Consider the following 17589-nt stretch of genomic DNA (forward strand, 5'->3'; position numbering starts at 1 on the left):
TGCTGCAGGAGACAAGTTGGGGGGAAAAAAAGTTAAAAAAAAAAGTTTGGGCTTCTGTTTAGGAAGAAAATGGTTACGCCTTTCCTTTTGAAGGTGACACATTTCAATCTGCTAGGCTGCTGCTCCCTGCCAAACCCCATGGGCACTTTGCCTCAGGTTCCCTGCAGGGAGTCTGAGCCCATGGGGCTACATGGAAGCATCCTTGAAACTGGACACTTAAACTACATCTGAATGTTTTTTCTGATGTGAAGCTTTTAGCTGTTTGTATGTGAGGAAAAAAAAAATTAGAAGCAAGTAATAATTTCATTTAGATAGACATTTTTATTAAGAAAATTTTAAGTGCATATACATTTATGGGAGAAATTACAACAATATAAAAGTGTTTATTTTCAAAATATTCTATGAAAGGAGTAATTTCAAAAGCATAATATAACTCCTCCATAAAAGCTGCCTTACAGGAACACAAATACAAAACCCTTTTCACATTATTTGGGAAGATATTTCTTTTTACTTAATAAAAATATAAAGTACAGTATTTACCACATTCTGACAACACTGAGTTCTTAAGGAGTGGAAGATGGGAGGTTCATGCAGCCCTTTTATCATGATATGTGTTTTCTTCTTTGTGGCCACCGGAGTTTCATGTTTGCAGACAAGGCTTGTCTTGGTGGGATGTTGGTAAAGAAAAAAATTCAGATTTTAGGTGATGAGTTCTGAGAAACCCCTCGTTACTATAAATCACATCACTCAAAACAAGTTGCCAGAGAAAAGAAGGACCCTCTAGATGCTAACAAAGGGAAAATAGCAACAAAAACTTCTATAGGAACTGCATTTTCAACGAAATGTGTATATTTAACTTCGAATGTAGCCTTCATTGCAAAATGAGCAGCCACTTTTGCTCAAACACCTTAGTTAAAAACACATCAGAAAGCCACCTTTCATCCTTCCTCAGGCAGAATTCAGATAAGATATTCATACATACAAGTATAAAGCTAGTATAAATTAAAAAATTGGCACAGCAATAAATACCATCTATTCTTTTAAAAAAAAAATAACCCAACCTTAGGATTCGACAGCTGCACTTTGAAAATACCACACGTGACAATTTCACATTTATGGAAGCTGCTTTTTCAGCACCAGTTCAGTGTTACCTCTTTTCCCTCCTTCTCTTCACGTGTGGTCTCGACATCACTCCCATCTCCCCAAGCTTCCTTTCCCTGATTCGGTCTTTGGTCAACAGTTAAAGGCAGAAAGGAAAATCTGGTGCTCTCCCCGAGCGGGTTTCCGCTAGTGCTGCTTCTCAGCCTGCTACGACCGTGGTGTGCACAGGAGGAACAGCACGCGATGCAGAGATAGCGCAAGGAGCTTGGGGCAGCCGAGTGACTGATTTCTCTAGTTTGAAGGACATAGCTGCTCTTCCTGATGCATCATGCAAATAATGTCAGGCAAAAAGCAAAGCTTCCTGCTCAAGGTTGAATTTTGGTCTAAAGCAAGAGAAAGCTTTTATCAGGTTCTCGTTTAAGTCTTCGATTACTCCTGGCCAGGTCTGTGCCACCCCTCCAGTCACGCTGTGCTCAAACTTCCCTGGGCGAGGGAGGGAGCCGGTGCTGGCCCCTGAGAGCAGCCCCATGCCCCGAGTGGTCTCAGCTACATGAGCAGCGAATCGTTACCAGCGCAGCGGTGTCAGGGCCCAGGTCACAGTGTGAGTCTCAAGAAATGCCAGAGGCAGGCAGCCCACAAGGCACCCAGACAACCACCACCTGGCTGTAAGTGTTCCCTAGCCTTGCAGGGAGTCCCTTTCCTTCCTGCTGCTACTCATGCATTTCTCCCAGGATTAAATGCCCTTCCTTTAGCACAGTCTACCCCCGCGATGCTCACTAGTTTGCCCCTAGAAGAGAAGGTTGACATTTCCTGCAGTACTTCTACTACCTGCCTATACCGTCCAGAGCTAGGACGCTGGCTTTGGGGGGGTGCTCCAGCACTGCCCATCTCAATGCTTCTGTCAAAGTAGTCTGTTTGCCCAGGCTGTAATGTGGGGTTGGCATGTGCCCAGAGACCTTTCCCTGCTAGTGCTGACCCCAGATGCACTCCCTGTTAACGAGGACTGCAGCAGAGCGCTGGCAAGGCTGTACAATCACATCTACCCACCCCGTCTTTTCACTGGAAAGCCAATGTTTCCCCTAGAAACAAAATCTTCACGGCCCCTATTGTCATTTCAAGGTATGCTGTTGAATCAAAATCAGAGGATTATTTAATTCTTCATTTACTCCAGTGGGAACAGATCAGACCTTAAGCTGTCCTTGGATGGGAAGCATGTGTGAAGAATGCACCTTCCTGGGTGAGAAGGACAAGCTCCATGTCTGTGTCAGAACCAAAATTCACCCACACTTTCCCCAAAGTCATTCTTGGCTTTGACACTCACATGTCTGCCTCTGGCAAACCACTAGCAATTGCAGGTGCATGTGTGGGGGCAGGAGATGGACCCTAGGATATAAAGTACATTCCAGGGAAGACACAAGGAACTCTAGTTTTCTCGTAAGAGTTCTTTCTGTCTTTAGCCTTACAACATTACAACAGATCCTACTCACATTAAATCAACAGTCCAATTCTCACCAAGTACAGTGGTACCAGACCTTTCAAAACAGAGACACAATATACTTAAAGCACCAGGTTGGTAACGATAACAATAGAAGGAATGTCAAAATCACACACACATACATTTTAGGCACAGCAGTTGGTTTCTGCTTTAAAGCAAACGAGGTGATGTGGTCCCAGCTGAAGCACTCTCTGTAATAGCGCTGTTTTGCAGAGAGGAAAATACTTACAAGATTTTTACCTGAATCCACATGGAAATAAGGTAATCCCCGGCTAGCCAAAGTGCCTCTTTGGCACTAAAAGATGCCTGCCACAAAAAGGAGTGCTCGGTGAAACACCCCTCTCAGTGTTCCTGACACAGGCTGCAGGGAAGAGGGAAGATTCCTTCTGAAGCAACCCGCTCAAAAAAACTACAATCTTACAACGTTTTCTGTTTACAGTACGCACACATACAAACATAAGCACTGTGCTGCACAAATGTGCTTCCCCCTGGATCCCAGCGCGCAGGGTAACATGATTATCGCAGTACTGCAGGCATACACTATATAGCAAAGATATTGCATATACAGGTAGGAATCAGGAGAAAGAAATTTCTGGCTGAGAGAGGGATTGGCGAAGCAGTGGTACCTGTCCCCGGGTGTACTTTGCAAAGGAAATTGCCGAGGCTATCCTGTTCACCAGCAAACAGAACCATGACCGCTGGTGAACAGTGAGTGTTGGCCTTCATTTCCACACCCGAGAAACACCACTCCTTCCACAAACCGGGCAGACCCTCTTTTGCCCCAGGCATCTCTTTTCTCCAAAGATATGGCCAGACATCCTCTTTTAGGTATCTCCGGAGCAATCAAAGATGTTACTGCTTCCAGGTAACGTGTGACTGCGAAGCTACAGCATCGTTGGTGAAGGGTCATGTGAATGCATCTCCACCTACTTCAGTGCAAAGCCAGCCAGGTGAGCTGAAGCCACCTCCCGTGGATGGGTGGGAAGAGACACCTGGTGCACGGCAGCATATCTGACTCCTCCAGCAACTTGCAACATGATCGTGTGGTTAGACCTTTAATAACCCATTCCTTTTTGTGCTAAAATTTGTCATCAGAAACACAGGAACATAGGAAATGCCAGGTGACATCAGATCACTGTTGTGGCTCCTAACACACACAACTACTACAAACCAAGTACTAGCACCTTGCAATACCAGATGTGCATTGACCCAGCTGCTCATAGCTGTCACCAAGGTTTCTGATCTTCAGAGAAAGGCTTTAGCCCTGTAGCCCTGAGTTTAATCCCTCACCCAGAATACCTATAAATGCCACCCATGGTAATGCTGACCACTTTCATCAATGTCTGATGCTTTTTAGACCTCCTATGTTCTTGGCCTTGATGACTTCTGGAGGCAAAGAATTCCTCCACTACTTACACAACATCATTGCACTGTACAGTTCATGTCCTTCTAGGTTTAAAACTCCAGGAGACTTGCATGAACCAAAAGAAAGTTAAATAAAGCAGGACCTCTACATAGCAAAGGAAATAAAATATTATATAATAACATAGGGTTAGTTTAAATTCATATCTGCCCTCAGTGCTAGGTAATAAACCAACCTGTATAAAAACATTTTTCTCAAATAGTTACATCTTACTATATAAAAATAGCACTGTGAAAGCAAGCCAATTTGTGCAAAAAAAAAAACAAACCACAAAAAAACCCAAACAAAAAAAACCTTTGGAAATGCAGGAAGCGTTGCTTTTGTGCTGCATGATAACAGTGAAATGTATTCATTCCCTAATACTGGTTATCTGCTTTCTGGGTCCTACAGTAAGAAATCCTGTAGACGGCTTACAATGCTTGCCTCTTACATCTTGAACCTCCTGTTGATGAAGAACAGAGTGAAACACTATTAAGGTTTATTTCAGTTGCAAAAGCTTTGATATCAGGCCTAGTCAAACAGCAAATCTGTGTCTGGACTAACCCGATTTCTTTTGCAGCCCCTCCAAATTTGCCAAACATTTTGGGGGAAGTTCTCCACAAGGAGCTACTGGGACCCAGCAGGGCAAACCCAGCAATGGGAGTTATTTTGGGCAGGTTGTGCTCACCACAGTTAGTAAGGTGTTCAGAGCTAACATAGGAGGAAGGCTGGCTAGGAAGCTTATTCTGGACTTGAAAGCCAGAGCAGAGAATTATCGGTGGGCAAAGAGACTCGGCAAAAAAAACAGCAGGGAAAGGAGGGATTAATGATTTGTGAGCGGCCCCAGTAGTGGAGCAAGCGGCACTGGGAATGCCTCCTCTACCTGCCCCTACCCCACAGCTCTGCTGGAGATCATGGACTGCGGCTCCACGGGGTGCCAGGTCTCTGTGAGGATGGAGGAACACAGAGGACAGCCCATGCTCTGCTCTTGCTGGTGTTCAGCTCCCACCATGGGGCAGCTGGAGAGCAGAGGCCCCCGAGTGTGCTGCCCAGCCAGGAGCCATCCCCATGGCCTCCCTGCTCTGGGACCTCACCTGCTGTGAGCAGCTGGGTAGCACGTCACAGCTCGTGGTGACCAGCTGCCCAGTGAAGGTGGGGTGACAAGGGGGGCGAGCAGCCACATGCTGCACAGTAAATGTGTGAGGCGTTAAGTGCAGAGGTAGGGAGTTCAGGGTAGGAGGCAGACAAATCGAGTCTCCCATGCTCAGTGGGAGCATGGTCCCCGGGAAGAGTGGTGGGTTAGGGATCACAGCAAAGTGCAAGTGTGTTGTGTGCAGGGTTCACTCAGAACAAGGAGCCAGTCTGTGCTGGTGGCCTCCAGGTTTTTGTCTGAAGTGACCCCTACTCCTGCTCCAGGCTGATCGGCCTTTTGCAATCTAGATGAGGTCACTAAGGCTGAGTTACAAGTGTCAGAGGGTAAACACCAGGTATTCAAAACCCCTGATGTCCCAGCATGTCTTGTCTAGCCTACAGGATCAGAACAAACATCCCTTTCAATGCCTGCTGGACAACTAAGACCGTGTGACCACAGCCAGAGACAGTTGTGGCTACTCTCAGCAAAGGAAGCCTCGGAAAACTCATCCTGGCCTAAAGAGGATGACTAAGCCATGTGCAAAATTTTCCTCTTTGAAGGTCTCTTTTCCAATATCCCACACCAGTAACCTTACTTCTTTTGGTGCAGAAAGGCAGGACACACCACCCTGGTGGGAAAAAAACAACTGGGACATCCAAACCATTGGCATATGTAAGAAACTTCTCTGGGACTTGCCTAGCATCTCCCATAGGAGAGGTGTCAACCAATCACCAATGCACCAAATCACGTTGTCACCACCCAGTGCTGCATTTGTCATAAAAAACCACCAGTGACAAATTCCCAGCTCTTATTTATAGTTTAACTCTGTCAGTTTGGTATTGGAGGAATATGGCCAGCTAAGAGACATAGGGCTTCCAAACCTTTACCCTGTTTTTGACTTTGGCTTTGCTTCAGGGCTACTTTGGTCTCTTTGGTTGTCCATTTTCCCACCTGTAAAATGGGAAAATTTTCCCACCTCTGTTGTGGTTGGACACTCTCCCTGTTTTAAGAGTTTTATCTATATAATAGCCCTTTGCAGGGCGGGTACAGTTGTTATCCTCAACAAATACGGGGAAAAATGGAGGTCTGGATAGGCTAATATATTTCCCGAGGTCATATAGGATGGTCAGTGGAAGAGCAGGGACTTGAACCTGAGGTATCCCAGCTCAGAAACTAATGCCTCCTACCATTCTTTCTCCCTGGAGACTTTAGTGGTGTTGCACGGGAAGGGCAGAGTGGGCCCCGTTTCTTCTGTTGCTTTTTTTTATGAGTGCGATGACGTGGTCTAAATTAAAAGAAAAATACAAAAAGACTGCCATGAATTATCCATATACAAAGGCCTTATTCACATTTATCCTATGGTCCCTTCACATCTTGCTGGCAGGGTGCAAATGAAGATAACATCCCCTTTCACATACCCTCTGCCTCAGAGGAATGCTAGGCAAATGAAAGTGCCCTGGTGACAGGACATTTGCAAATTCTGAGGCCAGAACGACTCTTTTCCCCAAAACACCGAAGCCTCCCCAAATGCCTGCCAGAACTTGTCAGCCAGGAGCATCACCATCTGCACAGTACCCCCTGAGGTACAATGAAAGCAGAGAGGGGCTGGATTTCTGGCTTCCCACCCAGCATTCCCACTGACATCAACAAGAACCAGTGGCTACTCTATGGGATTTGTGGGCATTCAGTGCCTTAAAACAAGGCTGTAAAGATAATCGCCTACATTGTCCCCCACCGTGTGGGGCATTCACCCAGCACACGCTTGGTGGAGTATTGGGAGGTAGTTGTTTTGGCATCTTGTACTTCAGCTCTTATTTACAAATGAGGTCAGAAATTAGGAAGAGCTGCCACACTGGGGGTTACAAGCACTATGGAGGAAGGCAGCAGCAGGGCTTGGCTCCCATCACAGCCAGCTCCTAGAATTTGGGAGCTTCCTTTCCTTTCTCCCAGTGGGCTCAAGAGAAAGGTTTTTCCTATCTGACTTTGTTATCTTCTCCAGATCCATCAGCTCTCTCTCCTCTGTGCCAGCAGTAGCCGCTGAGCTTAATGGACTCCAGCATCTCAAGCTGAGGGGAAGTTCTGAGGTGGGACTATATTAACGTGAAAACGGACAAGGAAGGATCATTCTCTGGTCTCTGTTTACTCTGCAAGGGCCTGATTTTGCATATCCTTACATGAAGGGAGAAGGGAAAGGCAGTCAATGTACTGTAAATGATGACTGGGATTGTCTGGAAGTGATAAAGGGTTTGTTAGCTATTTCAAGAAAGGACTGATTTGCCCCTTGTCTATAAAATGGATGAATGTTGAATGATGTTGGCCACAGCAGCTGCACAATGATTTTTAAAGCCAGTTAAGGAATTTGGTTTCCTGACAGCCTGAATGTATTTTGCTGATGTCTCAAAAGTATGTATATTACATGGAGATGTGATGAATATAAAGCAATAATAAAGTCTAAGCAGAATTAGTGAGCAAAATAATTCCCTACTAAAAACCATCTCTGGTTTCACAATCAACTGCATTGGACTACTATATTCTATGAACTTTTCCTTGCCCTTAGCTGCAGATTATAACACAGAAGATACTCTCATATTGAAGCACTGGTATAGGCTAAGATGTCCTGACACTTTGGATTTTACTTAAGCAATTACAAGAGCCCTTTCTACAAAACGTATTGCTTTTATTCCAGAAAAATAAATTCCCATGTACAATTGGGTTTTCATAACATGAAACAATTAGCCATTTTATTGCTAGTGCATATAGGGTAATGTCACATTTCATACAATTTCAGTACAAGTGAAAAAATATAATATATGGCTGATTGAAATTGATAGCTACATTAACATTTATAGATCTATATAGATTTATTTTACAAGCTGTTAGTAGTTTAGAGAGATATCGGTGTTTTAAACTACCAACATTCATATGGCTCCAATTCAAATATATGAATTGTTTGATGCGCTATAAATATATTCCAAAGTACATTTCATTGAAGAAGTCAAAGCTGTGCACTAAAATATATCAAAAACATGCCTTGTGAAAATGCTACAGACAGAGCCCTGACTGTCTGTGGAGCATGAAAATGTCACTGGTGCTAGCATTACTAGTTGGAAAATGAAAATAATGCCCTGATTACAGGATTAGGTGATGGAGATATATGCTTTCTGTCACCTTATTTCATAGAGCTGGGACAAAATTCTCTTTTGTTACTCAATGTAAACCAGGATGAAATCCACCAAATTAGCAGAATTGCTTCTGGATTAGAGTCAGGTAAACAAAACCCAGAATCTGGCTGGAGATCAGGCACGGGCTCTCTGGTTTCAGTAGAGCTGGCCCCAGATCTTCACCAGTGGAAGTGAGAGCAGAACATGCTCCAGCTGAGTTGTTCCCCTAAGTCAGGAAGGCAGGGTCTGAGCACATAACCACATTTGCCCAACCCTACAAATTTCTTAAGTGCCTCCTAAGTTTCAGGTCTTATAAACAGCATGAAGGGCTTCACTGGGGCTGATGGCAACAGAAACTTAGGCAGGGGCTTGAGAATTTTCCCAAGTTGGAAAACAAAGTAGCCCAAGCCCCTAGGATAGTCAGCATGGGCCACATCCTGCTCTTGGGTTCAGTTGTGCCTAAAGCCAAAGCCATCCTGGCAGCATTAACCTGGATTACCTCTGCAGAGAATTTTCCCAAAGGACAAGAGGGCTGAGTGCTGGCAGCAAAGAAGGCACTGAGCATCGGATGAGATGGGAAGAGCTGTCAGGGCTGGAATCACAGTCAGTTGTTAGCTGGCCTCCTTCCCTCCTCCTCCTCACTCTTGGCCCCAGTGTGGTCCCAAAAGGGCCACATGGAGGATTCTCTCTACCTCTGGTAGCATTTCTCCCCTTGCTTATTGTAAAAACACAGGGGAACAAAGACCTTTTTTTAACTCCACCCCTTGTTTGGCAGATGTTTTGCAAAGCAAACAGTGGAGGGCATTCAGCTACCTGTACTGCCTCACAGGGGCCATACCCTTCCCCACATTTCTCCAAGAATGCATTGCTTTTGCAAATGACTGGATTCCAGCCCTGCCTTTACCCTACAGATGCAGGGGGGGCAAGGTTCAGCACGGTTACAGCGCAGTTACTGAGGGGTGGGAATGTGGTGACAAGGGTGGGAGGGATACTGAGTGCACAGGTAGGCTTGCTGGCCAAAATGCCACTGCTGGATCAACTGCAGCCCAGGGCTCTGGGCAAGCAAGGAAATGCTTTATACCATCACTTGTCTCATCTTCCATCCCAGGAAGGCCGGAGCCCTCCCCTGCAACTCAGCACAGAAATGTTCTCTGTGCTGCTCTTGCTCACTGTAAATTTGAACTGAGATACGCTGGGTCCACCTCAGGGTAGCCACGATCACCCGCTTTCAAGGGGAATAAAAATAGGTTTTAAAAGTCTGAATTTGCCACATATGGCTGGTTTTGCCCCGGCCTTGTGGGAGAGCCTTATTCATTGCAATGCATCTCGCTTTGGCTGATATTAACAGCACTCCACACTGGCCAGCAGAGAAAGACCCCCCAGGCCTCAGCTGCCTGTGCAAACAGACCCCCAGTGTAACATGGAGAAGGGTCTCCAAAGAAACTGGAACAATATAGATTCTGAAGTAATTGTAGTTTGACTCGGGGAAGAGGGGGCATAAAGGAAGCATTTTCCTTGGGAGAACGGCTTTTCTTTTAAAAGAGGATGAGTCGGGGACCCCAGAACAAATTCATTAGGATAGATTTTACCTCAAACCCTGGCAAAACTCTTAGTTTAACATTTAGGATATACTAGAAGCTGTTGTTTTAATACAGACTAGGTCAACTCCAAACCCATCTTCAAAACAATATCTGATTCCACGAGTATTTTGATCACATGGTAAAAGCCAGCCCTTAATGTTCTACCCTTTAATAACTCAGGATGTTAGCTGTTAAGTCCATTTGTCTCTTGCCTTACTTGTTTAAAGCTTTCTCCAGATATTCCTGGATCCACTTTAACTTGGGATCAATGCACACTTGCTTGCTGTTGCTCTTGAGCCTTGCACTGCCAAAGGAGAAAAGTCAGAGTGAGTCTAGTGTGTGATGCTCCTCAGCCCACACCCCCCCAGATGCCTTATTTTGCACACAGGTTTGCAATTCCGTTACCGACCGACTTCTTTGGTTGTCACTGCTGCTCTCAGTTAACCCACGAAGAGGATGCATTATCCCTGCCATCCTCAAGGCACCTATTATAAATATCCCTGGGTTCAAAGCACTGGTGCAATTTGTCCCCTGTGACGCTGATTCTTGTGGTCTGTACTGGTACGCATATGGGGATGAGACAGATACAGAATTTAAATCTAGGTTTTCCAACTCATACCTGGGCTGTTACGAGTTCAGTGCCGGGAACAGCTAAATTTCATTTGGAAATACTGACATGGTAAATATAGGTCATTTTTGCAAGGACTTAATTAAGTACAGCTTTCAGATTCAATCCAAAATTGAAGTTTCACATGTTTTGAGGACAGACACCAAACCATACCTCTTAGATGTTCTGAAAGGATCTGGTTAGCTTTTTGTTTTATACAAGACTGAACTAACAGGTTGGAGGCAGGAAGACAGCTGGAAGTACCATAGTGCCAGAGGCAAGTTTTCCCTCACGTATTCACTCAGCGCTGGAAACAAAAGCAGAAACCTCCTGAGGGGTTTCTCCTGGATGTCCAAGCTGCACTTTCCAAGCCAGACTGTTTAGCTAATTTGAATTCCCTGTGAATTTGGCATTTGGGCTATCTGCATCTTTTATACAGAAGCAATACAAACAGCTTTTCACCCACATCACCAGGTCTCACCCTCCAGGGATCTCAGGATCTTGAGAGTGCTGTGATCTCCCACGTCCCTCGAAGCACCCTGCCTCTGCCCCATCTGCTCAGAAAAAGCCTGCCTGCCACGCAAAAGTGCCAAGAACAGCAATTTCATGGAAATGCCCATAGGAATAAGTTCAGTACTTGTTTAAGCATTTTTCTGGATGGAAGCCAAAATGTTCCCTGCTTTATAAAATGAAATCTGCAGGATATAAAACTATGGCGTAAGAAATAACAGGTCAAGAAGGCTCCTTGGTCTGAAGTTATGCAACAACACAGTTGTAACATAAACACATCGAAGATCTAGTCTTGCAAGCCCTGCGCCAATGGAGAGATGAATGGGCCTAATTCATATTTCCCTTACAGCAGTGCCAAGCTGGAGTATTTCCAGTGAAGTGATACCAACAGAGAGTAAGAATGGATTTGCTGATGTTAGCAATGCCTGGGAACTCTTGAGCTGGCCTCACAGGGTACAGAACCAAAAGCACACGTAACCAGCCTCCAGCCACATGCAATGCAATTCCTCTCACCTAATACTAAGACATTGATTTCTTTAGACATTTATTTCTGAGCCCGTCAGCCCCTGCTCCTGTACCGTCACGGCAGAGACCTAGGCAACTGTATGGAGTGTTAATCTGAACTGTTTAGGTGTCTACTTTAGGATGCAATCAATTGCATGCTAAAAATGCCTATTTCCCTGTACTGAAAAGCAGGGAATTTAGGGTGGGCTTTGTAGAAGTAGATATCCACAGAGGAGATTTCTGGATTTGGAGAGATGACTTCCCATAGAACCAAAGACAAAAGCCTGCTCTTAGGCTTTTTGTTCAGGTACAGTCCCCCTCAACCATAAAGGGGAATGTACTTGTGCAAAAAAAATACAAGATCTTTCCTTGAAATTGTATGATTTCACTGAGATTCTCTATTTCTGAAAATGGTAGCTTTTAAGTTACTCACACCGTCACTGTATAATGCATATCCACTAAATTCAGAGTGTGGTTGAAACCATCAAGATGAGAAATGTATGTGCTAGTTTTAATTCCAATTCAGCTTCTGTTTCGATAAAGAGCTAGTTCGAACTCATGATGTTTCAGGGGTATTTGGAAGTAAGTTTTTAAGTACCTTACCTTTTAAAGTAACAAAAAGATGGTGAACTATAGCTTCATGTGTTCTGTGTGTCACTAAATTACACTGCAAACAAACACATTTGGGCCAGGAATGGACAAGAACATGAGTTGTTTGCATTTCGTGCTCTTATCCATCTCTACGACTATGATCCCACGTTAATTAAGAGATAAATGTATACTCTATCCTGTCTTAAATGCCTGTCATTTTCTTGAAACTACTCCAGAAAATTCCAAATCCTCTACAAAGCTTTAGCACTGGGACCCTTATGACATCCATTGACAGCCCCAGAGCACAAATCCATACGCTATTGCATTTTGGATGCTTGCCTGCAAAATTGTTTATAGGTAGAGATCAGAGTTAGTCACAGCTGGTTTTGCCATTTTTGTGAAAGGAAATTATTTCTTAGCTGAGGCTTACATTTTTCTCACTGTCCTCCACCAAATCCTAAGGCAGAAGCATGCAGGAGAAAATGTGTATGATCCACCCAGAGTGGTTTAAAAAAGAAAAAAATCATATGAATAAAAACTGATTCATGAATGGACACATGCTCTTCAATATATCTGTACATTCCTGAGAAATCTCATGAAACCACATCAGTTTTCTGAATGCAGAAACGTTTCGGATGAGAAAGAATGGATTTTTACAGCATTTAAGTTGCAACTGGAAGAGCTCAACGTGGATCAAAGACAGAACTAGTGATGGGAGCACTGCACAGAAACCCAATCTAGTCACTGAGACCCTCTTACAGAGGTCAACAGAAGTTGGTGATTAGTAGGGCTTCCCTGCAATGAAAAGAAGAATGCTAATTTTTTTCCTTCCGAAGATTTTGAATTTTAGGAGAGAAGGGAAGGGGTTACCCGTGAACAAATGACCAAAAAGACCTTCCTAAAAACACACATACACAAAATCGACAACCTCATTTTTTGTGAAAATCAGTGTTTCTTTTTCAGCAAAAATGAAGAGGTTATTTTCCATTGGGAACCCATCTTTTCTGTCCTGCTGTGATTTACCGGAGTCAGTCACTGCCTGGTAAGCGTGTCCCTAGATCAGGCCAGCACATGTTTAGGGTCTGTACCTCCTGTGGAGGCTACACGAAATCCAGGAATTACTTTTACTTGTTTAGCTCCTCTCTGTGGAGAAGTGGAGCACTAGAAGACTCAGACCACTGTAAAGTCTTTTCCCCAAGGTGTGAAGCTCCACATCCAAGGCAATGGACAGCCTGTCTGACATTCCTGCTCACATACCCATGGGGGAAACAGAACATGGGATCACACAGTCACAGGGAGATCATGGAGGTAGAACACAGCTGGGAAACATCTAGCTGGGCTCCTTTGTGTGGGGTAAAGCAGGGTCCGGCTGTATCTGACACACGGGGTGAAGAGATGAATTGGAAATCATGGCATGAGACGCAGACCTAATCGCAGCCACCAAAGCAGGAACCAGCTCTGTGACTCTCCCTTTTGACACCTGAGATTTGCACCCAGCTGAAAAGAGTAAGAGACTTACACAATCTGAAGTGAGCAGTTGGGTGTGGAGAGGATTTTGAGGTGCTTAATGTTGGCTCTTGCCACGTTGCTCTCGTAGAATCGACAGGGGCATCGGTAAGTCAGGCTGACGGGTTTCTCTGTGGGACACAGGGAGAGAAAGGACACGTTACTCCCTCTTGCTCCCGGTCAGCAGCACAGATACACAGACCAGCGCTGACAGAAACTCCCTCCAAATACGCAGGTGAAAAAAAGCAATAGAAAAGCTGTAGCTTTGGGAGAGCATTTGCCCACAGCTCACAGCACAATCCTTTTACCCCAGTACCCAGCCTTTCAATCCTGGTGCGTGGGATTTTGGAAGACAAAAGAAGAGGGAGAGAAAATGGCGATAAGTAAAGAAGAAGAGATTAGAATTAGGAGCCACTCCATTGTGCAGGGATGCTCCTGGTAATTAGACAAGATAAAGGCCAAAAGAGGGGGCACTTGTCCTCAGTGTTGTTCTTGCCAAATGATTTTGACCCGAGGCCAAATTAGAAGGTAGCCAGAAGAAAGCGATGAATTCCAAAGAGTTCAGATCAAAACGGCTCGGCTCAGGTGCAGGCTTTTCATGGGGGACTTACTGGCTACAGAAAAGCCCTGAGCCTTTCAGGCTTTCCCAGGGCCCAGCGGCTGACCTTTCCCCACTACAGCCAACCTTTACTCCCAGCCGAGATATTCGCACGAGGAGGTGCGACTCGGAGATGCGAGATCACAGTGGTTTCGCAGAAGGATCTGGAGTCTTTTGAACTCCCAGCCTGTGGCAGAGTAACGGCATCCAAGGAGACAGTTATCAGGCAGTGTGCTCCCCATATACTTATCAGGGACCACCAGACTGGATGAGAGTCTTGTCACTGGCATCACAAGGGACAGAATTAAGTTTAGCCTCCTAGGCTAAAAATCAGCAATGAATATGCATGCAGAACTGAGAAAAGCAGCCTGGCGCTCACCACGGCCTCTGATGCAGTCCTTCTGCTACCTGATTTCTCCGTGGAAGAACTTAATTACTGGCAACCAAGTGCACATAAATAAGGTCCTCACTCTGTGTGTGAGCTTCAAAACCCCATGCACACTAAAATACAAACACAGAAGCCTTGCCTGGAAGTCTAGAAGGAGCTGCCTAAGATTTTAAACAGTTTCCCTGTGGAGCAGTTTTCAGCCTCTGGGAGGAATTAAAACTCATACACCTAACCCATAAGGTCTGGCTCATGCTGTAGATGGTCAGATCTATATCTGACAGAGCTTTAGATCCCACACGGCAATCTGCCGCTCTGTTTATTTAGCCACACAGGAGCACTGGCAGCATCCAAACCCAGCTCCCTTAAAGGCAGATGGAGAGCAAAAGAGTAGGGAAAGGCTTGGAATCCCTAAACTGCCATCTAGGAAGGTGAGAAAAGAGACAGCTTTTCAAAGTGCAGCTGATCTGCATATATTGCACATTTACCAATGCCTGTTTCTAGCATATATAACCTCAGGAGGGAAAATTATTTTTTCTGAGCACCTCTAACAAGAGATGAGCCAGAGTCTGATTCCACAGGCAGATGGGCAAACAGAGAGGAATTCATTAGTGGAAGCAGAGTTCCTCCATATTCACACCAGGATCTGGACTAGAAGTTAACAAAATTGGAGGAGTTTTTCCATCAGTTTTATGGCAATCAGTCAGTCCGAATAGTGGTATCATCTGTGAGTTAATAAATGGGAGGAGAAGCTCCCGACTGCAGGAGGAGGAGGAAGGAGGGCTGCAGGGTGAGCCTCCGGAACATGCAATAGACTGACTAGTGCTGATGTGGAAGGGAGGGAGAAAGGTGCTAAGGTTTCCCAACGCAAATCTGTGCCTGATAGCTATGCATCAGTGAGTTTGTATTGGAAAGGCAGGCTGAAATTGAATGCACTCATACAACAACGCTCAGCACAGCTGCAGTGGAAGTCTCTCTGCAAACTTGTACCAACAAAGTTTAAGCAAGCTTTACCCTAAAAAACATGCAAGAGATGAACTGTTCAGATCTATGATTTGAGAATGAAATCCTGTCCTCTCTGAGACCGAGAGAGGGACTTTCTATCCCATCCCACTTGAAATCAGGAGCAGAGAAAGTTTAACCACGACTAACATGTCCGTGAGTCCCAAAGTTGTTTCCTGCCCAAGAAAGGGCATCCAGCACAGCAAGGAAGAGTGGAAGCCCCAGCATTCCGTGTTCTGTCACCCCAATGCAAGGTGGAATGACAACTCCCTTCCCAGTACAAGAATCCCTTCGGCATTTCTGTACCCCTTCTTGGCGACCAGGGAAAACTAGCGCATGTGGCGTTTCCCAACACATGAACCCCTGCCATCCTAAAGTAGGAGGGGGAAGGGGCCATTTGGGGGCCATAATTTGGGAAGGGGACATTTCTGGTCTTACCCTGAGGCTGACAAATACCTCCCTTATCTCATTTCAAAATTTGAAACAAATTGTTCCATGCACAGTAGAGCTGATTAAGCCAATTATTCTACAGGTTTGTACTGCAGGAGTTAATGCTCTGTGGGTTCTCTGGTAATGATAAACACTGAGCAGAAGCTGAAGCCATTCTCTCCGCAGGAGAAATTAGTACAGTGTGTTAATTGTACTGTTACATGAAAACACCATTTTTCATGAAACTGATGGTACATAAAGCTTTTGAGACCTTTGTTTGGCACATTTGGTTAAAATGGGTGAATATAGTCAAAAGTTACAGAAAAGCCAGATGCTATTGAGACATCTCAATGTCATTCCTTCAGCCTTACTTCCTCAGACAAAAAGAACAAGAGAACACCTCTTTTGGTCTCGACTAGAAGGGTTCTTGGGTTTGGGTGTTTTGGGTTTTTTTTAAAAAAATAAAGTTTTACTGTTTTCTAATTCAAAGCTGAGTTTTGCTGGCTCTGAACACTCACTTCTGCTGGCAAATTCTCTCTAGAGACAAAGTGCTAACACAAATCTCCCTCACAGAGTGGCCACTTATCAAGGTTGGACAGTACCTATTTCACCCCGCAGGGATCTGCCTTGCCTCACCCACACTGGAACTGGACACTGAGGGAACAAGGGAGTTGCCAGTTCTGCTGCAAAGTTACCATCAGTAACTTAGCTGTGCGGGCTGGGAAGCCCTGCGCACTTGAATGGAGAGGGAAGCTATATCCAGGCAAGCAGGTTGGGCGTGAACAGACAAAACATTTGGTGAAAGCATCATTTTACTCCTGTTCATCCAAAGGTGCATGTGTCAGTATCAGGAGAGGGCTGGCAACTTTTTAAGACTGGAACAGCTCCATTACCCTTGGGAGTGAGGCTGTGACAGGCAGATACAGCTTTACCAGGGTGGCGAGGAAGAATTCAGAGCTCACCTGCCCTCCAGGACAAGGTAGCCCTGCAAGCCTTCATCTGGATCAGGGTTGAGAGCACTACATGACATGCAGAGAAGTAGGCAAAAAACTTCACTCTTATCACTGCAAGACGGTGGGGTCTCTCTCCTTACACCAGTTTTTCCTCCAACCCTTTTAAGCCGTTTCCTTACTCAGGTAGCCAGGTCCCGGACACGCTTACCCTGCCATAAAGATACCCGCTGCCGTTTGCTGCCAGCTAAGGAGTGCTGCCGGGCTGGGAGGAAAGCGAGGTGCAGCCAGGCAGCTCTGCCAGCCTCCAAGCCCTGTGCTAAGTGACTAGGGATTGCGGGGGTGGGAGGAAAGCAAGGTGCAGCCAGGCAGCTCTGGCAGCCTCCAAGCCCGGTGCTGCCGGGGAAAGCAAGGTGCAGCCAGGCAGCTCTGGCAGCCTCCAACCTCCAAGCTAAGTGCTGCCCGAGGGGAGGCGAGAAGAGGGAGAGCCCCTGAGCCCCCGGCGGCCCCCGTTCCCCCAGCCCTGCGCCTCCTGTCCCGGCGGCAGCCCCGGTGAGGACCGGCAGCGCTTCCCCATCTCGCTCCAGACCCGCACTCGCCTGCAGAGGCGAGGGGAGCCCGCTCTGGGTACCCGGG

At 45.7% G+C, this 17589-nt stretch overlaps 1 protein-coding gene across 1 annotated transcript; it reads right to left on the reverse strand.

Moving 5' to 3' along the window:
• Positions 1 to 315: 315 nt before the first annotated feature.
• On the reverse strand, positions 316 to 17002 carry CXCL12 (C-X-C motif chemokine ligand 12). Its single transcript, XM_009278004.1, has 5 exons — positions 16966 to 17002; positions 13603 to 13762; positions 10089 to 10175; positions 6318 to 6415; positions 316 to 4461 (listed from the first exon to the last, which is right to left on the reverse strand). Exons 1-5 carry the CDS (start codon positions 17000 to 17002, stop codon positions 4430 to 4432), a joined length of 414 nt encoding a protein of 137 aa, XP_009276279.1. The 3' UTR covers positions 316 to 4429.
• Positions 17003 to 17589: the final 587 nt, after the last annotated feature.

The sequence above is a fragment of the Aptenodytes forsteri genome, unplaced genomic scaffold (assembly GCF_000699145.1).
Source record: "Aptenodytes forsteri isolate BGI_AS27 unplaced genomic scaffold, ASM69914v1 Scaffold15, whole genome shotgun sequence".
Lineage (NCBI taxonomy): Eukaryota > Metazoa > Chordata > Aves > Sphenisciformes > Spheniscidae > Aptenodytes > Aptenodytes forsteri.

Excerpts from the sequence above, each read along its gene's own strand:
- CXCL12 (XM_009278004.1), bottom strand. The coding sequence starts at position 17,002 with ATGAAGGCTTGCAGGGCTACCTTGTCCTGGAGGGCAG. Across the intron at positions 10,176-13,602 it reads AACTGCTCACTTCAGATTGT|TGCAAGGCTCAAGAGCAACA; the intron begins GTAAGTCTCTTA and ends CTCCTTTGGCAG. Across the intron at positions 6,416-10,088 it reads CTGGAGAAAGCTTTAAACAA|ACCACGTCATCGCACTCATA; the intron begins GTAAGGCAAGAG and ends CTTTTAATTTAG.